Below are 27818 nucleotides of genomic sequence, written 5' to 3'. Positions count from 1 at the left end.
TGGGGAGCGGGGAGGGAAAAGCTCAGGCAGGCAGCTCCTCCTGCCTGGGATGGAGGGCTACACATCTCGCCACCCTTGCAGGATGAGACTCCGCACCCCCCACCCCCAGTGCAGGAGCTCCCGGAGCTGTACCTTGTGCAGGGTTAGTGAGTGCAGCGTCCCCTGCTCCACGGTGATGTCGTTCATCTCATTGGCCTGCAGGGGCACCCCTCCCAAAGACCAACGGGCCTCCTGGCCCGAGGCCCTGGACAGCCGGCATTGGAAGTGGGCGTCCTGGCCCTCACTGAGCTGCACATCCTGCAGGGGCTCCAGGATGATCACCTCGGGGGCTGGACACAGGGCAGCATGGTGTCAGCCTCTGCACCTGGGACACCCCTCTCCTGTTCAGCCCAGCCCCACGCCCGCAGGGTTCCGCCCCAGTTTTCCCACCCTAATTTCTGAAGACAGCACACTCGGGGGCCTGCTCCAGCTCCAGGCAGAGGCCATGGTCAGAGCCGAGGGTGGGCCACAGTCTGGTCTGCAGTGATCCCCCCACGGGGACCCAACTCCAGTGCTGTGTGAGCCTCTGGGAAGCCCACCAGCCTGACCCAGCCCCTCGGCCCAGGGCTGCTCTGCTCTTGAGACTGCTGGCTCCGGCCCACTTGCCTGCCAGTTCCCAGGCCCAAAGGCAGCCACCATCAGGATCTCTGGCCCCACCAAGGCCCGACCCCGGCCCTTCTCCCCTGAGCGTGAGCAAGGAGCCTTCCTGGAGCCCCTACCTCGGACAGTGAGCTGGGCAGAGGACATGTGGCCACCCACGTGGAAGGAGACGGTGCCAGCGTCCTCGGGGGTCACGGCCCGCAGCTGCAGCACGTGGGTGCGGTCGCCCCTCACGCTCAGCTCCGTCACCTCATTGTTCTGCAGCAGCAGGCCCTGGAGACGCCACTGCACATCTGCCCCCGCCCGCGACAGCTCGCAGCTGAACTCCACGTCCTCGTCAGCTCGCACCTCAGCATCAGCCAGCCCACGCACGATGGTTACCTCGGGCTCTGGGGGAGGGAGGGGTCTCCTTTACCTGCCAGGTCAAAGAACCCTGGCCAAGCCCCGGCTACCCTCGGGCTCTCCGTAACTCCTCCCCCCAACCTGGTTTCTGTCACGAGGTGTGGGCTGCGGGCACCTGTGTCTGCACAGGCAAGGGGACAGCTCTGGCCGAATGGAGGGGCTGCAGACAGTGGATGCCCTGTTCCCCAGTGCCGTGGTCAGCCCCACCCCAGCCAGGGCACCAGGGAGGCAAGGCGCCCAGGAGGATCAGGCAGATAGTGGATGCCCTGTCCCCCAGTGCCGTGGTCAGCCCCACCCTGGCCAGGGCACCAGGGAGGCAAGGCCCCAGGAGGATCAGGCAGGTGGCCTTCAGAGGTGGCAAGCCCCCCCTCCAACCCCAGAGCAGGCTGGAGGCCATGCAGGAGGGGACCTCAGCTGCCCTGGCCCAGCCACACGGACCCCAGGGGAGCATCCAGACACCAGGCGTGGCAGTGAGGTCTGGCTGCTCACCTCTGACCCTGAGGGAAGCTGTGGTTTTCTGGCTGCCCACGGCGCAGGTGTACTCGCCCGTGTCCTTGGCCTCCAGCCCGCGGATACGCAGCTCACAGGCAGCCCCGCGGCGCAGCATCTCGTACTTGGGGCCCCCACGCAGCTCCTCACCCTCCTTGAGCCACTGCACGGGCCCCTCCTCGACCTCACTCAGCCGGCAGCACAGCCGGGCCTCGCCGCCCACCTCTGCCTCCACATTCTGCAGCCGGGTCTCGAACTTGGATCTGGGGGCTGCAGGGCCAGGGTGGGAGATGGTTAGAGCTGGGCGGTGCCCCCAGCCCCTTGCTCCCACTTGAGCAAGGACCCCACCTGCTCCACAAGGGGCAAGTGTGGGCGGCTCACCGTGGACCACAAGGCTGGCGGTGCTGCTGGAGACCCCGGCATCGCACGTGTAGTCGCCCGCGTCCTCCTGCTCAGCACCACGCACCAGCAGCTCGGCGGCCGTGCCCACCTGCACCATCTGGTACTTGGCGCAGGGGAAGAGCTGCAGCGAGCCCTTGCGCCACTCCACGCTGGCACCAGCCCGGCTCAGCTCACAGCGCAGGTGTGCCGTGGCTCCCTCTTCCACCTCCTGGGCCTGCAATTCCTGCAGGAACCGCACAGGTGCAGCTGTGGGGAGGAGGGGGTGAGGTCAGGTCCAGAGTCCCACAGAGAGCATAGACAACCATGCACCACCTGTGCAGGGAGTGGGGATGGAGCCAGCAACAGGGCCGCCGCACCTGGCTGAGCCAGGTCCCCTGCTGCCGCCGCCCGTCCTGCACTCACCTGTGATGGTGAGCGTGGCGCTGGTGGCCTGGGAGCCACAGGCGCAGGTATACTCGCCCGCGTCCTCCCGGCGCAGATCCCGCAGCAGCAGCTCTGCCACGCAGCCCTGCCGCCTGGGCTCCCGGCGCTCATCGGCCAGCAGCTCTAGGCCGCCCTTGCTCCAGACCACGGCAGCAGCAGGGGTGGACAGCTTGCACCGCAGGCTGGCTGTGGCACCTTCCTCCACTTGCAGGTGCTGCAGGGGCTCCTGGAATACCACCTGGGGGGCTGCAGTGCAGGCAGGCAAGGTCAGCTCTGAACCAAGGACACCCGGCCTCCCTGCCGCTCCCTGGGGCCTTCTCAGAGCAAACGTGGTGGGTGACAGGGTATGGCTGGACTCCCAAGAACAGGGGAGCTGAGAGGCTGCTCCAGGTCTGCCCAGGGTTCTTCTCCACTACAGGCCCCAGGGGAGGGTCAAGTTCTTCAAGCACAGGACCAGGGCCTGATCTCAGGCCAGACCACAGGCCAGGGCTGTGTCCCCCCCCCAGTATCCCAGGGCAGGGCTGTCCCCACCCTCAGGTCATGTCCCAGTGGGGTGGGGGTGTGACAGGACTGTGGGCCTCTCGGTCACTCTGGAAACCAACCAGGAATAGGTGCACCATCTCAGGCTGGGCAAGCTCTGGGAGGGTGGCTGAGGGCTGCTGGCACTGGGAGTGGGGTCACAAATGGCACAATGACCAACAATGCAGGTCATCAGCTGGACACCAGCACCAGACAAGGGCAGCAGCAACACCAGGACAAGTACAGGGTTGGAGAAAATGGTGCACAGCACAGAGGACACGAGCACAGGGGAGCAGGCAGTGTGGGCAGCACATGGGGAAGGCAGACCCAAGACAGGCCCAGGGGCCACACCCAGCCGTTACCCTTGATGGTGAGCGTGGCCGAGGTCCTCTCCTGCCCGCACACACACGAGTACTCTCCAGCATCTGCCACCTTCAGGCCACGGATGTGCAGCTCACACACGGCCCCCTCCTGCCTTAGGCTGTGTCTGTCCCCGTCTCTGAGGGTCTCAGACCCCTTCCTCCACTCCACAGGGGACGCCTTGCTCAGCTCACACCGCAGCGTGGCCGTGGACCCTTCTGTGGCTTCAAGGTTTCTCATGTCTTCTGTGAATCTGGCAGGCAGGGCTGGGAAGGGTCAAGCAGCTGCTAAGACCTCCAGCAACTCTGGCTGCCTCCATCCAGAGCACACAGAAGCCCAGAGGGCACAGAGGCCACAGGACAGGGAAATGCAAAGCTCATGGAAGCACACAGGGCACAGGGCACGGAAGCCCAAGGCACGCACTCAGGAAAGGACCGCAGGTGGACAGGTGAGTGCACACAGAGGAGGGGAGAGGAGCCACGGCTCAGGGAGCAGAGCACCAGGACCGGACGAGACACGAGCACCCATGAGCGAGGAGATGAGTGGTGGAGACACCCAGAGGACCCCAGCTGGAGGACACATGGCCATGGGGTAACCATGGGAGCCATGCCACTTTTGCAAACAGGAGATTCTCATGCAAAAACTCATGTGGACCCCACACATACATCACAGTGGACAACACCATATTTACCCTTGACGGTGAGCGTAGCCGAGGTCCTCTCCTGCCCGCACACGCACGAGTACTCTCCAGCGTCTGCCACCTTCAGGCCACGGATGTGCAGCTCACACACGGCCCCCTCCTGCCTCAGGCTGTGTCTGTCCCCGTCTCTGAGGGTCTCAGACCCCTTCCTCCACTCCACACGGGACGCCTTGCTTAGCTCACACCGCAGCGTGGCCGTGGACCCTTCTGTGGCCTCTTGGTTCCTCAGTCCCTTCATGAACTTGGCAGGCAGGGCTGTAGAGAGTCAGACACCAACACCATCACTGAGAACATGGGAGAGACAAGACAACACAAGGATTCTAATCTCACTGGACCCTGGCCTCTCTAGGTGGACTGAGCACAGGCTGTGGACTGAGGCTTCTTTGCCCAGCAATATACAAAACAGAGCAGGTAACGTATGTGCCCTGGACACAGGACAGCATGGACAGAGAGGATGGAGAGATGATGAGGGCCTAATGGTGGGGCAGACACCAAATCGAATCCACGTGGCTGTGTGTGGTCTTTACCCTGGACGGTGAGCATGGCCGAGGTCCTCTCCTGCCCGCACACACACGAGTACTCTCCAGCATCTGCCACCTTCAGGCCACGGATGTGCAGCTCACACACGGCCCCCTCCTGCCTCAGGCTGTGTCTGTCCCCGTCTCTGAGGGTCTCAGACCCCTTCCTCCACTCCACACGGGACGCCTTGCTCAGCTCACACCGCAGCGTGGCCGTGGACCCTTCTGTGGCCTCTTCATTCCTCAAATCCTTCATGAACATGGCAGGCAGGGCTGTAAAGGGTCAGAGACACAAACACCAGGACAACTCTGAGCACACAGATAACATGAAACCCACTAGACATGGGCCACGTTGTGGGGAGCAACTCGGACTAGACTAAGTTACTGGAATTAAGACTTATTCTATGCATCTGCTCTCCCACAATATGGTGCTGGGAGAGGAGTAAACAGCTTCTACACAGCTGCCTCCATTTCAACCAATAAACTGTAGGACCTGCTCCTGATTGGAGGAGAGCAGCGTACTCGGCATGTGGGTAGCAGAGTTGGGATTGGTGGAAGAGGACTATAAAGGAGGAGAGAGACAACATGCACCAGGAACATCTATCTGAAGGAACACCTGTGCAGCCCCCACGAGAGCCGGCCAGCAGTGTGCCGCTCCCCCGCGGAAGTGGGGAATGTGGCAGGGGGAACCGCCCTTCCACGGAGGTGGAAGGGCCGGTAGCCAACCCGGGAAGAACCAGCAGCAAACCCGGGGAGGGCCGAACAGACGAAAGAACAGCGCAGGGTCCTGTGTCGTTCCTCCATGAAGAGGGGGAGCGACATAATGGTGCCGTGACTCGGATATGAAGCCTAGGCAGGGCTTAGTGTCGTTCCTCCACGAAGAGGGGGAGCGACACCACGTGTTCAGTGGACGGAGCACAGGTCACTGATTGAGACTGTCCAGGGATGGCTTGTGCATGTCACAGAGTATGTGATGTATACACCAGAGAAGACAGGACAGCGAGGACAGAGAGGACACAGTGATGACGAAGTCAAGGGCAGAAGGAAGGAGCTAGACACCAAATGGGATCAACTTGGCTGTGTGTGGTCTTTACCCTTGACGGTGAGCGTGGCCGAGGTCCTCTCCTGCCCGCACACACACGAGTACTCTCCAGCGTCTGCCACCTTCAGGCCACGGATGTGCAGCTCACACACGGCCCCCTCCTGCCTCAGGCTGTGTCTGTCCCCGTCTCTGAGGGTCTCAGACCCCTTCCTCCACTCCACACGGGACTCCTTGCTCAGCTCACACTGCAGCGTGGCCATGGACCCTTCTGTGGCCTCTTCGTTCCTCAGTCCCTTCATGAACTTGGCAGGCAGGGCTGAGCAGGGTCAGACACACAAACACCATCACACACTGAGCACACGGAAGAGACAGCACAACACAGATAACAAAATCCAGTGGACACAGGCCAGACTCCAGGTGGACTGAACACATGCTGTGGACTAAAGCTGTCCTTGCCCAGCCTGTGCAAACCACAGAGCAGTGGGTACACACCAAGGACAACAGGACAGGGTGGGCAGAGAGGACACAGAGATGACGAGGGCAGATGGAGAGGGCAGACACCAAATCGAATCCACGTAGCTCTGTGTGATCTTTACCCTTGATGCTGAGCGTGGCAGAGGTCCTCTCCTGCCCGCACACGCACGAGTACTCTCCAGCATCTGCCACCTTCAGGCCACGGATGTGCAGCTCACACACGGCCCCCTCCTGCCTCAGGCTGTGTCTGTCCCCGTCTCTGAGGGTCTCAGACCCCTTCCTCCACTCCACACGGGACGCCTTGCTCAGCTCACACCGCAGCGTGGCTGTGGACCCTTCTGTGGCCTCTTCGTTCCTCAGTCCCTTCATGAACTTGGCAGGCAGAGCTGAGCAGGGTCAGACACACAAACACCATCACACACTGAGCACAAGGAAGTGACAGAACAACACACAGATCACGAAACCCACTGGACACAGGCTGCATGTTGGATGGGCTGAGCACTGACCGTGGACTAAAGCTGCCCATGCCCAGCCTGTGCTTTTCACATGGCAGGTGGGGTATGCACAAAGGCCCACAGGATAGGATGGACGGAGAGGACACAGAGATGATGAGGGCCTCATGGTGGGGCAGACACCAAAACCATCCACATGGCTGTGTGTGGTCTTTACCCTGGACGGTGAGCGTGGCCGAGGTCCTCTCCTGCCCGCACACGCACGAGTACTCTCCAGCGTCTGCCACCTTCAGGCCACGGATGTGCAGCTCACACACGGCCCCCTCCTGCCTCAGGCTGTGTCTGTCCCCGTCTCTGAGGGTCTCAGACCCCTTCCTCCACTCCACACGGGACGCCTTGCTCAGCTCACACCGCAGCGTGGCCGTGGACCCTTCTGTGGCCTCTTCGTTCCTCAGTCCCTTCATGAACTTGGCAGGCAGGGCTGAGCAGGGTCAGACATACAAACACCATCACACACTGAGCACACGGAGGAACAGCACAACACAGATAACAAAATCCAGTGGACACAGGCCAGACTCCAGGTGGACTGAACACATGCTGTGGACTAAAGCTGTCCTTGCCCAGCCTGTGCAAACCACAGAGCAGTAGGTACACACCAAGGACAACAGGACAGGGTGGGCAGAGAGGACACAGAGATGACGAGGGCAGATGGAGAGGGCAGACAGCAAATCGAATCCACGTGGCTGTGTGTGGTCTTTACCCTGGACGGTGAGCGTGGCCGAGGTCCTCTCCTGCCCGCACACGCACGAGTACTCTCCAGCGTCTGCCACCTTCAGGCCACGGATGTGCAGCTCACACACGGCCCCCTCCTGCCTCAGGCTGTGTCTGTCCCCGTCTCTGAGGGTCTCAGACCCCTTCCTCCACTCCACACGGGACGCCTTGCTCAGCTCACACCGCAGCGTGGCCGTGGACCCTTCTGTGGCCTCTCCGTTCCTCAGTCCCTTCATGAACATGGCAGGCAGGGCTGTAAATGGTCAGAGACACAAACACCAGGACAACTCTGAGCACAAGGATAACATGAAACTCACTAGACATTGACCACGTGCTCGGTGGACACAGCACAGGTCACTGATTGGGACTGTCCGGGGATGGCTTGTGCATGTCACAGAGTATGTGATGTATACACCAGAGAAGACAGGACAGCGAGGACAGAGAGGACACAGTGATGATGAAAGTCAAGGGCAGAAGGAAGGAGGCAGACACCAAATGGGATCCACTTGGCTGTGTGGTCTTTACCCTTGACGGTGAGTGTGGCCGAGGTCCTCTCCTGCCCGCACACACACGAGTACTCTCCAGCATCTGCCACCTTCAGGCCACGGATGTGCAGCTCACACACGGCCCCCTCCTGCCTCAGGCTGTGTCTGTCCCCGTCTCTGAGGGTCTCAGACCCCTTCCTCCACTCCACACGGGACGCCTTGCTCAGCTCACACCGCAGCGTGGCCGTGGACCCTTCTGTGGCCTCTTGGTTCCTCAGTCCCTTCGTGAACTTGGCAGGCAGAGCTGAGCAGGGTCAGACACACAAACACCATCACAACTGAGCATAAGGAAGTGACAGAACAACACAGATAACAAAATCCAGTGGACACAGGCTGCATGTTGGATGGGCTGAGCACTGACCGTGGACTAAAGCTGCCCATGCCCAGCCTGTGCTTTTCACATGGCAGGTGGGGTATGCACAAAGGCCCACAGGATAGGATGGACGGAGAGGACACAGAGATGATGAGGGCCTCATGGTGGGGCAGACACCAAAACCATCCACATGGCTGTGTGTGGTCTTTACCCTGGACGGTGAGCGTGGCCGAGGTCCTCTCCTGCCCGCACACGCACGAGTACTCTCCAGCGTCTGCCACCTTCAGGCCACGGATGTGCAGCTCACACACGGCCCCCTCCTGCCTCAGGCTGTGTCTGTCCCCATCTCTGAGGGTCTCAGACCCCTTCCTCCACTCCACAGGGGACGCCTTGCTCAGCTCACACTGCAGCGTGGCCGTGGACCCTTCTGTGGCCTCTTCGTTCCTCAGTCCCTTCATGAACTTGGCAGGCAGAGCTGAGCAGGGTCAGACACACAAACACCATCACACACTGAGCACAAGGAAGTGACAGAACAACACACAGATCACGAAACCCACTGGACACAGGCTGCATGTTGGATGGGCTGAGCACTGACCGTGGACTAAAGCTGCCCATGCCCAGCCTGTGCTTTTCACATGGCAGGTGGGGTATGCACAAAGGCCCACAGGATAGGATGGACGGAGAGGACACAGAGATGATGAGGGCCTCATGGTGGGGCAGACACCAAAACCATCCACATGGCTGTGTGTGGTCTTTACCCTGGACGGTGAGCGTGGCCGAGGTCCTCTCCTGCCCGCACACACACGAGTACTCTCCAGCGTCTGCCACCTTCAGGCCACGGATGTGCAGCTCACACACGGCCCCCTCCTGCCTCAGGCTGTGTCTGTCCCCATCTCTGAGGGTCTCAGACCCCTTCCTCCACTCCACACGGGACGCCTTGTTCAGCTCACACCGCAGCGTGGCCGTGGACCCTTCTGTGGCCTCTTCGTTCCTCAGTCCCTTCATGAACTTGGCAGGCAGGGCTGAGCAGGGTCAGACACACAAACACGTCACACATGAGCACATGGAAGAGACAGCACAGCACACAGTAGACACGAAACCCATGGGCCACGTGCTATGTGGATGGAGCACAGGTGGTGGACTGAGGCTGTGCTGGCCTGGCCTGTGCACATCACGGAGCAGGTGAGGTATTGCCAAGGCCCACAGGATAGGATGGATGGAGTGGACACAGATATGACAAGGGCAGAAGCGTGGGGGCAGACACCAAACGGTATCCATGTGGCTGTGTGGTCTTTACCCTTGATGGTTTATGTGCCCAAGATTCCTGCATCTCTCCCTCTCTCAGACAGTGTTTCCCTGTATGCCACCTTTAGGCAGGATGTGCAGCTCACACACAGCACACCCCCCTCCCCGCCTCAGACTTTGCTGTTCTCCTCTATGAGGGTCTGAGACCCCTTCTTCCACTCCACAGTGGCTGCCTTGCTCAGCTCACAGCATAGCATGGCCGTGGCTCTTTCCATGGCCTCCCTGGTTCCAGACCTTCAGTGAAGCATGGAGTTAGGGCTTAGAAAGGTCAGGTGGACAGATGAAGGTGTGACCTGGACTCCAGGAAGGACACAGTTGCAGGACAGCTGGAGGGACGAGGAAGAGCAGATCCAAGGGGACAGCGCAGACTTTCTGTCCTATGTGCCAAGGCGTAGCCCCAGGAGCCCCAGGAAATGAAGCCCAGAACCACACACAGACTCGGGTGGGAGGCACAGACAGCCTCAGGGACCAGGGCACGGCAGACCCAGGAGATGAGGCCCAGAACCTCACAGGACTCTCCCCTGCCTAAAAACCTACAGGAATTTGCTGGCTGTGCCTCTGCCGTGCCCGGTGTCCACAGCCATTTCTTCTTCCCCAGGCCCTCCTTTCGGGGTCTCCCGTGTGCCCCTCCCCCTGCTGGAAGCACTTCCCTCGCCTGGCTCTAGGAGCTCACAGCTGGGGAGCAGCTGAGCTCAGCAGGAGCCACACCTGCAATCTCATGCAGACTTGACTCAGGAAGTTGTGCACTGAGGCCTGAGGCTGTTGGGAAGGAGAGCACGGATCTCGTGTGTCACGTGGCTGTGAGCTTGGAGAGGGCAGGGTCACAGCTGAGGCGTAGCCCCACACAACGACATGTGCATGTGCTGACTCGCAGGTCAGGCTGGGGCCAGTGTTGTGACACAGCAGTCAAACAGTTCTGGCAGCTCCGGCATCCCTGGCCAGGGTGCCACATAGAGTCCTGGCTGTTCCACTTCTTTTTTGTTTTTGAAGATTTTTTTTTACTTATTTGAGAGGCAGTGTTACAGACAGAACAAAGGAGAGACAGAGACAGCTCTTCCATCTGCTGGTTCACTCCCCTGTCGGCTGGGCTGATCCAAAGCCAGGAGCCAGGAGCCTCTTCCAGGCCTCCCATGTAGGTGCAGAGGCCCAAGCACCTGGGCATCCTCCACTGTTTTTCCCAGGCCATCACAGGGAACTGGATTGGAAGAGGAGCAGCCGGGACCTGCACCAGACGCTGGCACCCCAGGCAGCGCCTTAGCCTCCTGTACCACAGCGCCGGCCCTGCTGCTGCCCGTCCGCTCCAGCTCCTTGCTTGTGCATCTGGGACAGGAGGAGGTGGCCCTGCCCCGCCAGGAGAGACCCAGATGCAATTCCAGACCCTGGCTCTGGCCTGGCCCAGCTGTAGCTATCATAGCCATTTGTGGAGTGAACTGGTGAATGGAGAATCAATCTCTCAATCTCTCTCTCTCTCTCCCCTCCCCCCACCATGAAGACCCACTCTCTGTAACTCTGCCTTTTAAATACATTTTTTTAAAATGAAAGTTTAGGACAGAGCTGCACAGAAAAGCCAGAGAGAAGACAGTTTTCCACAGGACAGGGGGGAGTCAGCTCTGCAGCCAAGTCTACTGGGTTGCAGCCTCCATCACCAAAGACCCCAAACCTCCTGAGAGGGCGGGACTTCCTCCCAGCCTCCCAGAGATGGTGGCTAAACTCCTTGAGAGCCTGGCATGACACCAAGTGTCACCCAACACTCAGCCAGATCCAGGGGACCTGGCCTGCCTGGACATCTCCTCCCTGATGCCCAAGGACTGGTGTACATTTGCACCAAGAGACACACATGCAACACGCATGTGGCCTGGACGTCCTTACTCCCAAGCCTGCACTGCCGCCTTTGGGCTCCCACAGTAGCCACTGCTGGGATCCAGCTTCCCAGGCCCAGCCTAGGCCAACAGGCCTGACTTCACTGTGTGTGGGCCACAAGCAGCACCAGTGACACAGCCATGACAGCATCAAGAAGCTGAGAGAGCACCCAGGCTACGAGGACTGGGAGGAGGGCAGAAGGTGCTCGGGTGGCTGTGCCTGGTCTTCACCCTGATGACCGAGCTCCTCTCCTGCTGGCATACAAGTCCTCTCCAGCAGCCACCAATGCAGGCCACAGATGCCCAGCACACACACGCCCCCTCCTGCCTCAGGCTGTGTCTGTCCCCGTCTCTGAGGGTCTCAGACCCCTTCCTCCACTCCACACGGGACGCCTTGCTCAGCTCACACCGCAGCGTGGCCGTGGACCCTTCTGTGGCCTCTTCATTCCTCAGTCCCTTCATGAACTTGGCAGGCAGGGCTGAGCAGGGTCAGAGATAGCAATACCATCACACAATGAGCACACGGAAGAGACAGCACAACACAGAAAAACCAGGAAACCCACTGGATGGGCCACGTGCTGGGCAGACGGAGCACAGGCTGTGGACTGGGGCTGTCCTTGCCCTGCCTGTGCATGTCACAGAGCAAAGGGGCACGTGCCAAGGACAGCAGGAAGCATGGACCAAAAACACACAGGGATGAAGAGAGCCGAGAACAGAAGGGTGGGGGCAGGCAGCAAATGGGATCCACGTGGCTGTGTGTGGTCTTTACCCTGGACGGTGAGCGTGGCCGAGGTCCTCTCCTGCCCGCACACACACGAATACTCTCCAGCGTCTTCCACCTTCAGGCCACGGATGTGCAGCTCACACACGGCCCCCTCCTGCCTCAGGCTGTGTCTGTCCCCGTCTCTGAGGGTCTCAGACCCCTTCCTCCACTCCACACGGGACGCCTTGCTCAGCTCACACCGCAGTGTGGCCGTGGCCCCTTCTGTGGCCTCTTGGTTCCTCAGTCCCTTCATGAACTTGGCAGGCAGGGCTATAGAGAGTCAGACACCAACACCATCACTGAGAACATGGGAGAGACAGAACAACACAAGGATTCTAATCTCACTGGACCCTGGCCCCTCTCTAGGTGGACTGAGGCTGCCCTCTGCAGACTGCATGCCATGGCTGTGTTCCTCTGTGACTTCCTCTGGTTTCTTATTGGCGTGAATCTGACAGGGCTGGGGGGGACACCGAAGGCATCGGTAGGTCTGAGCAAGGTTGGGGTCAGACATGGATACTCAACCATGCAACAGGCTTGGGAGGAAATCCACACATGGACACGCCGACGTGTGAGTGGGCAGGCAACAGCCTGGAAAAGCCCATCCAGGCACAGCCCAGCAAAGACAGAGGAAAGTCAGATCCTCACCAAGGACTCCACAGGAAAGGGGCGTGGAAACAGCCCAGGGGTAACAGCTTCCCCACATCTCCACGGCCTCTCCTGGCTTGGCTGTCTGGCACTGATCAAAGGCCCAGTTCAGCTGGACCGCTCAGTTCCCATCATGCTGTGGCCTCCCTCCCATGGCTTCCCAAGTCTAGATGTTCCATAACCTCGATGGATGGCTGGAGGAAGGAGATGCAGGTGGGCTGCCTCCTGCTGTCCCAGAAGCTCCTGCCAGCTCTGTTCTCCTTCACATGCTGCTGCGCCTGAGACGTGCGCCTGAGACAGACCAGATGGAGGCACACCCGGGGCAGGACAGGACAGGCTGCCATCACCCACCTGGAGCAAGTGGCCTTAGGACCCCAGGCTTGTGCCCTTCCCACAGGCAGAGCCCACTCCCAGCACGCTCCTTGGTTTCTAGGTGGAGCAGATGAAGAAATGTGCAGCTGGTCAGAGTGGTTAACACTCTTGAGCCCTGACCCTGGGCACCAAGGGTCCTGGGCACTGACCCTGGGCACTGAAGGCCCTGGGCACTGACCCTGGGCACCGAAGGCCCTGGGCACTGACCCTGGGCACCGAAGGCCCTGGGCACTGACCCTGGGCACCGAGGGTCCTGGGCACTGACCCTGGGCACCGAGGGTCCTGGGCAATGACCCTGGGCACCGAGGGTCCTGGGCACTGACCCTGGGCACCGAGGGTCCTGGGCACTGACCCTGGGCACTGAGGGTCCTGGGCACTAAGGGTCCTGGATGCTGGCCCTGGGCACTGAGGTCCCACATGCTGAGGCTCCTGTGCACTGAGGCTGGGAAGCCGCTCCTGCCCACCAGCCAGAGACTGGGACCCCAGGAGAGCCCAGGTCCATCCTGCCAGAGGCCTTGAAGAACACAGCAACCTGGGCACCCTTGGGACCTCGTGGTGCAGCAGTAATTTTCAGATACAGAGGAGTCCCCCACCCAGCATCCTTGAGAGGAGAGCCCACGTGTGGCCTGGGCCGGGCACCAGGACTCCGCTTGGGACATCTCAGATCTGGAAGCAGCTGCATCAGGCACCCAGCATGGCCACTGGCAGCACCTGCTGGAATGGAGAGACAAGGCTGCTTCTTCTGTGGTCTCCTCCTTTCCAACTTGTGTTCCCATGCCATGACCTCCAAGCCTATAGCCCTCTGTGGTCTCCCCATGGGTCCAGTGGCATGAGGACCAGGAGCCTCCAGATTGTGGACACTGCACACCACCCATGTAGCTCAAGATGGCACAGCACCTGGCCTCTCCACACAGGAGCCGCCTGCCAGGGCCCAAGCAGACCAAAGGCCATGTCCACTCCGAGAACCATCCTCACTGCCCTGAAGATGCATCCTTGTTGTGGGGGTGGAGACCCCAGGTTCCTGGACAAGAGGACCCCTCATTGGTGTCCTCCCTCCTCTCCAGGATGCCTCAAGTCCTCCCTGATACCCGCCTGTATTGTACCTGCTGCCCCTGCAAGAGGCCACCCAAGCCACACAACAGTCCCTGAGCACTTGGAACTGAGATCGCTGGGCCCTCAGCTCCTCGGACACTCAAGGTGAGTCCTGCAAGGTCCTGTTCCTTCCCTGGACGAGACCTGGCTTGGTCGAGGCTGGGAGCTCCCCCGCTAAGTGGCAGTGAGGGCCTGGACTCAGGCACGCATCCTGGGCACCTCAGTTCCCCTGGTGAGCTCCGTGCTAGCCGTGGTCTGCCCCACCCACAGCTGCACCAAAAACCCCAGCACCCGCTTAGCCAGGCTGCAGGTCAGGAGCACGTCCACCTTAGTCCACCTCTGTCCCCACCTCTACGGATCTCAGCCCCTCCAACATGCCACAAGGGGTGGCCTCGCTGAGTCCATGGCCCCTTCTCTGACCTGCTCAGGCCTCAGACCCTGTGGTTGAGCAGATGGGCCAGGGCGGGACACGCACAGGGAAAGCATCCGACTGTGCTGCCAGTGGATGAGAAATGGGCCACAGATGCCACACAGGGACCTGGGAAGTGGCCGCCAGACGCTGGACCACCGAGAGCCAAGGACGTCAGCCCTTCCTTAGGACCCCTGATGGACATCGAGGACAGGAGCCCACACAAATGGGCCTTGACATCCCCTCATCTCCCATCTCTCCTCCACTTGCTACCCTCACTCCCCACCAGGTCTCACCTCCACACGATGTGCTCACCTCCAACACCCTCACTCCCAACACCCTCAGCTCCACCTTACATGCTTACCTCCACACCCTCACCCCCACAAGGCCTCACCTCCACACAACGTGCTCACCTCCACACCCTCATTCCCCACAAGGCCTCACCTCCACATGACGTGCTCACCTCCACACCCTCACCATATGACATGCTCACCTCCAACACCCTCAACTCCACACAACACCCTCAACTCCATACCCTCACTCCCCACAACACTCTCACCTCTACATCCTCACTCCCCACAAGGCCTCACCTCCACATGATGTGCTCACCTCCACACCCTCACCTCCACATGACATGCTCACCTCCACACCCTCACTCCCCACAACACCCTCACCTCCACACGATGTGCTCACCTCCACACCCTCACCTCCACATGACGTGCTCACCTCCACCTCCTTTACCTCCATACAACACCCTCAACTCCAACACCCTCACCTCTAACACAACTCCCTCACCTCCAACACCCTCACCTCTAACACAACTCCCTCACCTTCAATACCCTTACCTCTAACTCCTTCACCTCCACACAACACCTTCACCTCTGCGCAACACCCTCACTCCCCACAAGGCCTCACCTCCACATGACATGCCCACTTCTCACATGATATATTCACTTCTCACAAGGCCTCACCTCCACACGACGTGATCACCTCCACACCCTCACCTCCAACACCCTCACCTCCACACAACACCCTCACCTCCACATGATATGCTCACCTCTCCACATGATGCATTCACTTCCCACAAGGCCTCACCTCCAATGCCCTCACCTCCTCACAACACCCTTACCTTCACACCCTCACCTCCACACCACACCCTCACCTCTCACATGATGCATTCACTTCCCACAAGGCCTCACCTCCACACAACACCCTCACCTCCACACCCTCACCTCCAACACCCTCACCTCCACATGATATGCTCACCTCTCCACATGATGCATTCACTTCCCACAAGGCCTCACATCCACACAATGCCCTCACATCCACACAACGCCCTCACTGCCCACAAGGCCCTCACTCCAGGTGACATTTTGACTTCTCACAACAACCTGACCTCCACACGACACCCTGATCTCCCACAAACCCCTTACTCCCACACAACACAAACCTCCACATGACGCCCTCACCTCCTGCAGTGACCTCACCTCCCTGCTTCCAGCGACGCCCACACAGGCTCCGCCTTTCCCCACAAAGTCTCTGCTCTGCAGCCTCTTCTCAGCCTCCTTCCCTCCCCCTCCCCCTGCTGTGCACCCCGAGGATCTGTAGCTGCAGTTTCTGTAGGGTTTTGTTTCCCCACACCCTGGACACCTGACTGCAACCCCACGGGGTTGGGAAGGGCCTGTGCTCTATGCTTCCCAGCTCCGAGACGGGTCTCTGCAGATGGCGTGAGACACGCACGCTGAAGGCACAGACATGAGAGCAGGAAGGGCCACAGCACAGAAAGGCTGGGCAGAGGCCACTGCAGAACGCACAGACACAGGCCACAGGGCATTACCTGTGACGGACAGCATGGCCGAGGTCCTCTCCTGCCCGCACACACACACGTACTCCCCGGCGTCCTCCACGGCCAGGCCACGGATGTGCAGCTCACACACGGCCCCCTCCTGCCTCAGGCTGTGTCTGTCCCCGTCTCTGAGGGTCTCAGACCCCTTCTTCCACTCCACAGGGGACGCCTTGCTCAGCTCACACCGCAGCGTGGCCGTGGACCCTTCAGTGGCCTCCTTGTTCCTCAGTTTCTCTATGAACTGGGCAGGCAGGGCTGGGGAGGATCAGACGGACAGAGAATGTCAGATTCCCTGGAGCACTCTTAGGGACAGCATGTTACAAGACTAAGTACAAGATGTGGCATCCAACAGCCCCCCTCTCAGCACGGGGGGCTGGCTCCTGCCGCTGGCACCTCCTGGCTCTTACAGCAGCCCAGGAAGTTGGAGGGGATTCCACAGAGGGAAGGGAGGAGAGAGGCACAGAGGCAGGGGAACATGGGAAGAAAAGATGTGGTTGCACCAAGCCAGCACCACAGAACACAGAGCTGCGTGGCCATAGGGCATTACCCTTGACAGTGAGCGTGGCCGAGGTCCTCTCCTGCCCGCACACACACGAGTACTCTCCAGCGTCTTCCACCTTCAGGCCACGGATGTGCAGCTCACACACGGCCCCCTCCTGCCTCAGGCTGTGTCTGTCCCCGTCTCTGAGGGTCTCAGACCCCTTCCTCCACTCCACAGGGGACGCCTTGCTCAGCTCACACCGCAGCGTGGCCGTGGCCCCTTCTGTGGCCTCCTTGTTCCTCAGCTTCCCTACGAACTGGGCAGGCAGAGCTGTGGCCGGGTGAGACAGACAGAGAGCACGGCTTTCACTCTCCACCTCTGCCAGGCAGGACCCCAAGGGGCCATGGGGGCAGGGCCGCGAGGGCGGCTTACCCTTCACGGTGAGGGTGGCTGAGGTCATCTGGTCTCCGAAGGAGCAGGAGAACTGCCCACTGTCCTGGGGCTGCAGGTCACGAACCACCAGCTCCAGCACAGCGCCCTCTTGGCGCAGGCCATACTTGCTGCTGGGCCTCAGGACCTGGTCTCCCCGGCGCCACTCCACAGGTGTGGCCACAGCTGACAGCACACAGCGCAGCGTGGCGGCGCCACCCTCAGCCACCTCCAGGTCCCTCAGCGCCTCCTGGAACCGCACTGGCCGAGCTGCAGATAGGCACAGGGCTGTACCTGAGGCCCCTTCTACGCCAGGGGCGGCGGCGGGGGCTGTGAGACCCAGGGAAGGGCAGGGGAGAGGCCTGCGGGGCGACAGCAAGGCGAGCCCAGCACCAGAGAAGGTCTGTGCTCGGCCAGGGACCCGGGGAGAGAGGATCAGGGTGCAGGAGGGCGCGGAGCAGGCCCTGTGTGTGTCTGCCTGCTGCCCTGGGAGAGGGGTTGGGCAAAGTCCCACTTCACAACTGAGGAAAAAGGCAAGAGACTGCCGGCCACACATGGGGCCATGAGCTGAAGTCAGGGTTGGGGAGCCCCAGTGCAGGTAGAGTGCAGGTGCCCACGCTCCTGGGGGCAGCCCTCTGTTCCCGCCCACACCTGCCTGGGCGAGGACGGCCGCAGACGCCCAGTGCTCACCGTGGACCCTGACGATGGAGCTGCTGGAGGCGCCCCCGGCTTCACACTTGTAACGGCCACCGTCCTGCAGGGCAGCGCCCACGATGGTCAGCTGGGCCCGGCGGCCCTCGTAGCTCAGCTGGCACCGAGCAGATGGCCGCAGGGTCTTCCCATCCTTGGTCCAGCGCACGGGGCTGACAGGTGCCCTGGTCTCACAGAGGAGGGTCAGGTCCTCACCCTCAGTGACTGTGGTATCCGTGAGCTCCTGGGAGAAGACACTCGGCTTCTCTGGGGGGCAAAGGGAGAAGCAGGGGGGCTGCTGCTCACGAGCCCCTGGCCCAGGCCAGTGTTTGCCCACTGCCCACGCATTCTGTATGCCCACGAGAGAGGGGTTCACGCTGAAAGAGCCTCATCCAGCCTCCAAGTTCACCTCCCTGGGCCTGGAACCCCCAGTGCACAGGCAGGCAGTCACGCCTTCTCCATGCGCCCTGAACTCCTCGCTGCTGTCTGGGCTGCCAGGGGGCCTCCCTGAGCCACACACACCACCTGGCACTCCCACCAGACCCACCAGTGACCCGCAGGGCAGCCGAGGTCCTCTGGTCACCCGCCTCGAAGTAGACAGTGCCCGAGTCCTTGAGTGCCAGCTGCCGCATGGTGAGCACGTGGTAGCCCCCGGGCTGGGCCTCCATCTCGTTGAGCTCGTTGGCCTGCAGGGGCGTCTTGTCCAGGAACCAGTGCACCGGCTCGTAGTCGGCAGGGGAGATGCGGCAGCAGAAGGTGGCTGAGGAGCCCTCCTGCACCTCGGCGTCCTCCAGGCCCTCCGTGATGAGCACCCTGCGGGCTGCAGGGCAGACAGCGCATCAGGGCCACGGCTGCCCGGCTTGGGACGGCTCAGCCTGGCAGCAAGCGGCGGCGAGGGCAACTGGGGCGAGCAAGCAGGTGGGAGCTCACTACCTCTGTCTCAGTCTCTGTGTCTTTGTCTCTGTCTCTCTGTGTCTGTCTCTGTCTCTCTGTGTCTGTGTCTCTGTCTTTCTATGTATCTGTCTATGTCTCTGTGTCTGTCTCTCTCTTTGTCTGTTTTTGTGCCTGACTCTTGGTCTCTCTGTCTCTGTATCTGTCTCTCTCATCCTTTCTTTGGCTCTTTTTCTGTCCCCGTCTCTAAGTCTCTATCTATGCTTCTCTCTCATTATGCCTCTGTCTGTCTCTCTCTGCCTCTCAAGTATTTTCTAAAAAAGCTGGTGCTGTGGCATAGCAGGTAAAGCTGCCTCCTGCGGTGCTGGCATCCCATGTAGGTGCCAGTTTGAGTCCCAGCTGCTCCTCTTCTGATCCAGCTCCCTGCTGATGCACCTGGGAAAATGCTTGGGCCCCTGCAACCTCATGGGAGACCTGGATGACGCTCATGGCTCCTGGCTTTGGCCTGGCCCAGTCCTAGCCTAGCACCCATTTGGGGAGTGAACCAGTGGATGAAAGACCTCTAAGTTTCAAATAAATGAATAAATCTTTAAAGAGAGAGGAAGAAAACAGCAGGTGGGCCAGCGCTAAATGGTCCTAGGTCAGATCCTGAGCCACTTCCTGCTTCCACCTCTGCAACCCTTCTGTGATGCTCCATGTGCAAATCCGCAGCCCACAGGCCACCTGGGTGCAGTGTGACAGCTGATGCCCTCTGCTGTCCCCTCCTACTGGACTGTGCTTCCCAACACGCCGTGCCAGCCACCAATACCGCGTGTGACGCTCACTCGCGTACCAACAGAAGCCTGGAGAATAGTCACGGCCACCCCTCCTGGCCCCTGCCAGGCCCCCCCAGCTCCCGGGGGCACCACCTCCCCCTCGGCCTCAGCAGCCCCAGATAGGAGCGATTCCTTCAGTTCCTCCAGGGAGACTTGACAAGAGGGGCTGGAGGTTCCCCACGCAAGGAAGGCACCCGCAGACACAGCAGACGCCACAAAGGTGACAGAGCAGCCACCACTCGAGACCCAAATCAGGCGCTGGGGGTGGGGGTGGGGGGAGTCGTGAATTCCCGAAGGCAGATGTGTCTGCCGTGAGTCAGGGACAGTAAAAGACTAGGAAGAACCTAGGAGCAAGCTGAATTCAGACCCTGTGCTCCCGTGGCCAGTGGGTCTAAAGCCCAGGGCCAGAGGACCGCAGCCACCATGCCGGAGTGGGTTCCAGCGAGCACAAGACTGGTGTGGCCTGGCGACCAGCCGGCGGACATCTGTGTGCTCTGAGTTTGCAAGGTCACCTCCCGTCACGCTGACTCAGCCCTGTCCGATTCACCGAGTGCCAGTTTCACAGGCTGATACCTTCACGATGCTACAAACACTTCCCTGGGCTCGCTGAGCCAGGAGGGAAAACTAGAGTGAGGCTTCCTGTCCACCCAGGCCCCTCGCGTCCACAAGGGATGGGGCCAGGACCCCTGGAGATGCCGAACCCCATGGCGCTCCTGGCTGCCACAGGAAAGGAGCTGCATTGCACAGAATCTGTGGACACGCCTCCACGCATGCACACACCCCCACACACGCACACGCACCTACACGCATGTAAGTCTCCTGCAGCTACTCCTGACAACACAGAAGCTGTGTCAGTAGCTGTCACACTGTCTGCTGGTGCTCAGCTCCATAACTTTTTCAGAACTCTGCAGTTACGGCTGTGGAGCCCGAGGAGGCACTGACAACAGAGGAGCCTCCGAGAAGTTAATGGGACATTCGTGCCATGGAAAATGCACACAACAAAAGACCCACAGCTGGGTTTTTACATTTTTTGCACGAAATCCATTTTCCTATGAAGTCTCTGAAGTCCCCCCAACCTACTTCTGCTGACCGCCGAGCCCTCTGAGCTGTCAGCTGCTACTCCCTGGACCAGACCCCAGGAGAGACCTCCAGCACGCTCGGCCCGGGACTGCTACAGGACTCCAGAGTGGGCAAAGCCCCAGGAGCTGCAGGAGCACCCTGTGGTGCTGGCTCTGTGCCGCTCATCTGCAGAGCAGCTGGAACCACGGCCCTCAGCCTTCGTCCTGGGTGCAAATTGACACCCAACAGTGACGACGAAAAGCCCCGCACGTCATCATCATCATCGCCCAAACGTGGGTTCTCCCCGGGAGCACCCGAGGTCTCCTGGCCACCAGCACATCGGGGTCAGGGAGCCCCCATCATGTGTGCACACAGAGATTACGCCAGAGTCTGGCGCAAGCCTGCACGGCAGGGAAATGCATGCCTGGACCGACCAGGGCCGTCAGCCAGTTCCCAGAAGGCAGCTGGGGAGAGCTGGGCTCGCCCGAGGCTCCAGGGGCACCTCTGAGGGAGCCCACGCCTGCGCCTCACCTTGCACCAGCAGCCGTGCCTGGGTCTGGGCCTGGCCGATGTCGCAGACGTAGGTGTCGCTGTCTGCCCTCTCCAGGGTGCTGATGGTGAGCCTCAGGGTGAGGCCCTCCTGGCTGGGCGCGTGCTTCCCTGAGGCCCGTAGCTCCATGAGGCCCTTGCGCCAGGTCACCTGGGCGGCCGGGCTTTCTGTCCTGCAGGTGAACACGGCCATGCCCTGCTCCTCCACCTGCAGGTCAGCCAGCTCCTCGGTGAACCGGTTTGCCTTCTCTGGGGCAGCGAGGTGGAGACCGGATGTGAGCTCGAGCCCCATGCCGGCCCTCCCCCGCCCGCCTGCAACACGGGGCCTCGGCACTGACCTTCCACGCGCAGGCTGGCAGTGCTCTTGGCAGCTTCCGTCTCACAGGTGTACACACCGGAATCCTTGACCTGGGCCCCCCGGATGACCAGCATGGCCCTGGTACCCTCGTTGAGGACGTCATATTTCTGGCTCTTGCGAATGGCCTTCCCGTCCTTCAGCCAGCGCACCGAGCTGCCGGCGCGGGCAAGCTCGCAGCTCAGCACCACGTCCTCCCCCAGCACTGCCCGCTGGTCCTCCAGGGGCTTGGTGATAGCCACCGGCCGCTCTGAAGGGAGCAGAGACGACTACCTGTAGGCCTTGCCACAGCCCCAGCCCCAGCCATGGCCCCACCACCACCCAGCCAGGGCCAGGGCAAGGAGAGGTACTTGGCAGTGTTTGTCCTTGAGAGACTGGGACCACAGGCCCTACCACCCCAGGCTCCGGGATCTCAGGGCCCCAAGACACCAGATGCCTGCTCTCACAAAGGCACCAGTGGATGGCGGGGGTTAGGGGTGGAGGGCTAAGACCAAGAAGTCTCAGGCTCTCTGCTTCTTCAGAGTCGGTTCAACTCCAAGTGAGGCTGTGGCTGGTGCCTCAGCGACAGCGACATCACAGCTGAGTGCAGCCAGACTGGCTGGGCAGGTGGGAGCTAGCACATGGAGCAGCTGCACAGAGGTCTGAAGCGGCTCATCCCCCAGGTGCCAGGACGGCCCGGCAGGCAGTTCCAGCCTCCACTGCTTGCAGAAGGGGAGCCGACGAGGGGTCCCAGCCCGTGGCAGCAAGTCCCTTGATGCTTATGGTACCCACCTCTGATGACGAGCGAGGCCTTGGAGGTGAGGCCCCGCACCGAGAAGACCACCTCCCCGGCATCACTGGGCTTGGCCTCCTGGACCACCAAGGTGTATCTGCGGCCCTGGCGCGTGGCCTGGAAGCGGCCGGAGGTGCCCACCGTCTTCCCGCCAACTGTCCACACAGCTGAGTCCTCGGCGCTCTCATGGGACAGGACACACTCGAAGCTGCAGCTGTCTCCAGCCAGCACCTCCACGGATTTCAGCCTCTTGGTGATGCCCACAAGCAGATCTGTGAGCCACGGGGGACACATGGGTTACATTGGCCGCGCGACTGCCCCACAGCACCTACACCAGCAGCAGCCCTGTCCAGGGGCCAGGGTGGGAAAGACCATCCACCCCAGCCCCAGCCCGATGGCAGCTCCACACTGCCACATGCACTGTCGGCCTGGAGTCTGGATGACCAACAGCTGTGAGCTCCAATCAGGGTGGCTGAGAACTCAAGGACCGCCTACCATGGCACTGGCTCACAACATAGGATGGACAGGGCAGACAGGAGCCTGGATGGAGGAGACCGTGTCGAGGGTGAGTCCAGCTCTGACCCACTGTGCTGGCCCCCTCACAGGGTGGCGGGGCCGTGTGCCAAACATGCTCTGGGGACCGACAGCAGGGCCACCAATGGTGGAGCCAGCACAGCAGGTGCACAGGGGAGGCCAGGTGGCCGCCCAGCAGGTGAGGGAGCCCTGGTTCCAAGGCATGTTCCAGGGGGTGGGGCTGGGTATGACAGCCAGGTGACCCTGCGGGGGCCTTCGTGACGTCCCCAACCCCTTCACCACCAGGCTCTGCACCCCGCCCCCTTGCCTCTGACATCCTGAGGCATAGACCACCGTCTCCAGCCCACAGGGACCACCGGCACCAGCCACAGTGGCTGCAGCCTTGGTTCCTGCCTGCACCCGGGCCCCACAGGGTTGCTGCAGGAGGCTCCCCGACCCATCCCCCCAGTCTCAGGCAGTGGAGTGGGCTGCCTAGGACAGAAGAGGAAGGCCACGCCCCGGGCACCTACCGTGCACACTGACCCGGGCCCGGGTCTCCTCGGTGCCCACCCGGCAGGTGTACAGGCCAGCATCCTCACGGCTCAGGTCACGCACCACGAGCCCACGCATGCACGCTGTGTGCAGGAAGTCACACTTGTCACCGGGCACCAGCTCCACGCCATCTTTGCACCACACCACGCTGGCCTCTGGGCTGGAGACCTCACACTTCAGGGTCAGCGTGCCACGCTCCTCCACCGACACGTCGTCCAGCGCCTTCAGGAACACCACTGGCTTCCCTGGGGGCACAGCCGGGGCCAGTGAGGAGCCTGCACATCACTGGATGGGAGGGGCCCACAGACCCTGGGATGGCTTACCTTTGACCTCCAGGCGGGCAGAGGCCGACACCTTGGGGGAGGCGGCGCGCACGGTGCCGGCATCGGCTGGCTGCACGGTCTTCATCACCAGCGTATGCCGCCGGCCCTCGTGGCTGATCTCATGGAAGCTGTCACTGTACAGGGGCGTCCCGTTGAGCGACCACTCGACCTCCTCGTCCTCATGCGACAGCTCCAGCGAGAAGCAGGCCCGGCCCCCTTCGGTAGCCACGGCATCCTGCAGTGGCTGCGTCACAGTCACCTCCCGCACTGCGAGGGGCACAATAGGGCCTCAGCACCGTTGCCCCCCGAGACCCTCCCGGGGGCCCCGCCTCCTCCTCCCTACCTTCCACAGTGACCACAGCGTCGCTCTGGGCACTGCCCGCCTGGCACCGGTAGACGCCGGCGTCAGCAGGTGTAAGCCGCAGGACGCGCAGCTCTGCCATCTGGCCCTCCAGCCTCATCTTGAACTTGTGGGACGGAGCCAGGGGCGTGTCCTCCTTGTACCACTGCACGGCCTTGGGGGGCGGCCTGAAGTCACAGGACAGCACCACCGACTGCCCCTCACGGCCCGCCTTGGGCTCCAGCGGCCGCACGAGCACCACAGGGACGTCTGCAGAATGGAGGGACAAGGCTGCAGCCACAGGAAGCCCCACCCCCACCCCATCCACCTGCAGCAGCCTTGTACTCACCCGAGACCACGAGGTGGGCGGAGGAGCGGGCCTTGCCGATGGTGAAGTGCACAGGCCCCGTCATGGTGGAGTAGGTGCGGTGCAGAGTCAGCCGGTGCACAGTGCCCTCCTGCTCCAGCCCCACGTCCGCCCCAGCCTGCAGCACTGTCTTGCCCAGCAGCCACTTGGGTGGTCGCACCGAGGGGATAGAGGTCTCGCACTCAAACCAGGCTGGGGCGGGCTCCATCACCGTGACGTCCTGCAGTTCCCGCACGATGCTGATGGATTGCTCTGCAGAGGAGGGGCGGTCATGGGGGTCCCCTCCTTGGGCTCCAGGCCCCTGTCTGCAAACAAACCCTCTCCCAGCCACTCCTGAGCTAACACCTGCCCCTGGCCAGCCCGTCACGCACAGCTGCCCCCAAGAGTGCCAGGGAGCTTGCCGGAGACCCCTCCCGTGCACACCCCACACCTTCCACAAAGAACTGGGCGCTGGTCTGCACGTCGCCAGCGTCGCAGGTGTAGGTGTCCTCGTCCTCGGGCTGCACGTCCCGGATGACCAGCTTGCGGTAGACCCCGTCGCTGACCATGTCGTACTTCGCCCCGGGATGCAGCTCCACACTGCCCTTGAACCACCGCACCTGTGCACTGGCCCGGGACAGCTGGCACTCGAGCACACCGCGGTGCCTCTCCATGGCAATCTTGTCCCGCAGAGGGCGCACCAGGGTCACCGGCAGCTCTGCAGGTGGCACGGTGGGGTCAGGGCCCAGGGCTGGGGGCCCCAGCCAGCCATACGGGACAGCAGCTGGTTAGATCAGTGTCCCCCACAGCTGTCTTCAGCAATGACCAACAAGGATGGCTTGCTTAGCCGCTGCGCTGGCCTCCAACCAGCTGTCCCCTCTCCCACACAGCCCTCCCCCACCCAACGCCGCCACACACATCTGTCCACAGACCCCTCGCCGACCGGCCAGGGCAGAGCACCCCAGCAGCTGGCCACACACTCCTCGTCTCCAGGAGAGAGGACTCTGCCATCTGCTCCTAACGAGGGGGCACACCGGGGACCACAGCCCAGCTTCCCACAGGGAGGAGACAGGCTCCCTCCAGAAACCACCCCCCCACGACCCTGGCACCGCCAGAAACACCCCATGACCCCGGCACCACCAGAAACACCCCCATGACCCTGGCACCGCCAGAAACCCCCCACGACCCTGGCACCGCCAGAAACACCCCTATGACCCCAGCACCACCAGAAACCCCCCATGACCCCGGCACGGCCAGAACCCCCCCCCATTACCCCGGCACCGCCAGAAACGCCCCCATGACCCCGGCACTGCCAGAAACCCCCCCCATGACCCTGGCACCGCCAGAAACCCCCCACGACCCCGGCACCGCCAGGCCCCGTACCTTTCACTCGGAGCTGGGCTCGAGACTCGGCTCCTTCTGCCACAAACTTGATTTCCCCTGCGTCACCCACCAGCACTTTCCGGTAAATGAGGGTATGTGTCCTCCCTGGGGACACAGTGTAAAGCTAAGTGTCTACCAGGGGAGGGGCAGCCCCCACCCCTCACCCCGCCCCTCGCCCCGCCGCCCTTACCTTCTTGGCGGATGCGCAGGTTGTCACTGGGCCGCAGCTTAGTGCCCTCCCGGAACCACTGGCCGGCCACCTCGTCGTGGGAGACCTCGCAGGAGAAGGTGGCACCCTCTTTCTCCATGACCTCCACGTCCTCCAGGGGCCGCAGGAGCTGGATGTCGCGGCCTGGGGTGGAGACAGGGGGCCTGCTACGCCTGGCCTGTCTGCAGAGCGCTGTGAAGCCTGAGCCAGGGCGGCCAGGATCCGGCTGGGGGCACTGGGGTGACGAGGCCCTCAAGCCCCCCGCTACCCAGCCACCTGCCCTGCTCTCACCTTGCACCGTCAGGGAGGCGGAGGTCTGAGCATCTCGAGCATCACACACGTACATGCCCTGGTCCCCGGGCTCAACGCGGAAGAGGGTGAGGCTCCTGCAGGCGCCCTGGGCTGTGATGCCCACAGTCCTGCCCGCCCGCACCTCCACGCCATCCTGGAGGTCACAAGGCCCGGTCAGGTCCCAGCGGGGCCAGCCGGGCGAGAGGCAGGGGACAGAGGGGACCGTGAGGGCAGAGGCACCTTCAGCCAGCGCACGGCGACGTTGGGTCGCGACAGCTCACACTCCAGGGTGACCTTGCCCTTCTCTGTGGCCACGACGTCCTGCAGCGGGCGGCGGAAGTGCACCGGCAGCTCTGGGGAGATGGGCAAGGACGGTGTGGGGAGAAGCAGGGCTCAGGGCGCCTTCCAGGCGGGGACAAGGGAGAGGCACAGCCAGCTCTGGGAAGGAGCCCCCCGCAGGCTCCACCGCCCCCACCACCCCCCTGGGCCACTCGGGGACAGGACAGGCACTGCAGCCCTCAGCAACGCACCAGTGACGACGAGCTGAGCCGAGGTGTGCACGCCCTCTGCCCTGAAGGCCACCAGGCCACTGTCCTGCGGCCGCAGCTCCGACAACGTGAGGGTGTGAGTGGGGCCATGCACGGTCAGGTGGCAGGTGGGTCCCGGCTGCAGGCGCAGGCCATCCCTGGTCCAGCTGCCCTCCACATTGGCGTGTGAGAGCTCCACCTGCATGGTGGCCGTGCCCTGCTCCCGCACCTCCACCGCCTGCAGGCCACGCACCAGCCGCACCTGACGCACTGCACACACGTGATGGGGGAGGGGTGAGCCTGCAGAGCCCCACCCCCTGCAGATAGCACACACACACACAGTGGGGGAGGGGTGAGCCTGCAGAGCCCCGCCCCACAGGCCCTCCCTGCATGTGCACCACCCTAACCCCTCCTCAGCCCCCTCCCTGCTAACTCTCCAGGGAGCCCTTCCCCCAATCCCGAGGCCAGGACCCCTGCCCAGACTCACTCTCCACGCTGAGCTTGGCCTGCGTTTTGTCATCAGGTGTCTCGCAGCCAAAGAAGCCGCGGTCTTCAAACCCCACGCTGTGCAGGACCAGGCGGTGGCGCACTCCATCGGCGTGGATCTCCACGTTCTCACCAGGCACCAGGGCCACCGCGTTCCGCGTCCACTTCACCTCCGGCCACGGTCGCGTCAGCTCCACCTCCAGCGTCACCGAGGTCCGCTCCTCCACCGTCTGAGGCTCCAGCTTCTTCCTGAACAGCACTGGGGCCTCTGGGGCAAGGGGAGAGGCAGGATCACCCACGGGACTCCAGCCCAAACCCACGGCACCAGCTCCTGCACCTGCACAAGCTCCCAGCCACAGGCACTGGCTGTGGAATGAAATCTAGGCTCTGGCATTTCTGCCTCTCTGGGTGGCTCTTCACCATGGCCACCTGCTGTCCACTACAGAGGAGCCCAGCCCCTCCAGCCCA

The 27818-nt window shown here is 62.1% G+C and overlaps 1 protein-coding gene across 18 annotated transcripts in view; it reads right to left on the bottom strand.

Annotated features, from left to right (window-relative positions):
• OBSCN (obscurin, cytoskeletal calmodulin and titin-interacting RhoGEF) overlaps positions 1–27818 on the bottom strand; it is a 115058-nt gene that overhangs the window by 50234 nt on the left and 37006 nt on the right. For 7 of the 18 annotated variants that reach the window (XM_089334667.1, XM_089334668.1, XM_089334678.1 and 4 more), the window contains exons 22-56: positions 27352–27618; positions 26868–27134; positions 26578–26690; positions 26338–26491; positions 26029–26190; positions 25839–25943; positions 24907–25173; positions 24459–24728; positions 24113–24379; positions 23770–24036; positions 23425–23691; positions 22381–22653; positions 21593–21859; positions 21237–21503; positions 18488–18760; positions 17941–18207; positions 17254–17520; positions 16888–17151; positions 16332–16595; positions 11983–12246; positions 8808–9071; positions 8261–8524; positions 7717–7980; positions 7181–7444; positions 6638–6901; positions 6091–6354; positions 5547–5810; positions 4462–4725; positions 3926–4189; positions 3237–3500; positions 2335–2601; positions 1912–2178; positions 1531–1800; positions 759–1028; positions 133–329 (exon numbers count right to left, since the gene is read on the bottom strand). In XM_089334667.1, coding sequence (XP_089190793.1) covers positions 133–329; positions 759–1028; positions 1531–1800; positions 1912–2178; positions 2335–2601; positions 3237–3500; positions 3926–4189; positions 4462–4725; positions 5547–5810; positions 6091–6354; positions 6638–6901; positions 7181–7444; positions 7717–7980; positions 8261–8524; positions 8808–9071; positions 11983–12246; positions 16332–16595; positions 16888–17151; positions 17254–17520; positions 17941–18207; positions 18488–18760; positions 21237–21503; positions 21593–21859; positions 22381–22653; positions 23425–23691; positions 23770–24036; positions 24113–24379; positions 24459–24728; positions 24907–25173; positions 25839–25943; positions 26029–26190; positions 26338–26491; positions 26578–26690; positions 26868–27134; positions 27352–27618 — 8723 coding nt within the window. The remainder of the gene's footprint in view (positions 1–132; positions 330–758; positions 1029–1530; positions 1801–1911; positions 2179–2334; positions 2602–3236; positions 3501–3925; positions 4190–4461; positions 4726–5546; positions 5811–6090; positions 6355–6637; positions 6902–7180; positions 7445–7716; positions 7981–8260; positions 8525–8807; positions 9072–11982; positions 12247–16331; positions 16596–16887; positions 17152–17253; positions 17521–17940; positions 18208–18487; positions 18761–21236; positions 21504–21592; positions 21860–22380; positions 22654–23424; positions 23692–23769; positions 24037–24112; positions 24380–24458; positions 24729–24906; positions 25174–25838; positions 25944–26028; positions 26191–26337; positions 26492–26577; positions 26691–26867; positions 27135–27351; positions 27619–27818) is intronic. The other 11 variants (XM_089334677.1, XM_089334684.1, XM_089334673.1 and 8 more) reach the window with 10 other exon arrangements.

Source organism: Oryctolagus cuniculus, chromosome 6, assembly GCF_051225735.1.
Source record: "Oryctolagus cuniculus isolate XC-2025 breed Fujian yellow rabbit chromosome 6, ASM5122573v1, whole genome shotgun sequence".
In the NCBI taxonomy this organism is placed as follows: Eukaryota; Metazoa; Chordata; class Mammalia; order Lagomorpha; family Leporidae; genus Oryctolagus; species Oryctolagus cuniculus.
Note: the sequence above shows the minus strand (reverse complement) of the source record. Positions and strands in the feature narration are given on the sequence as shown.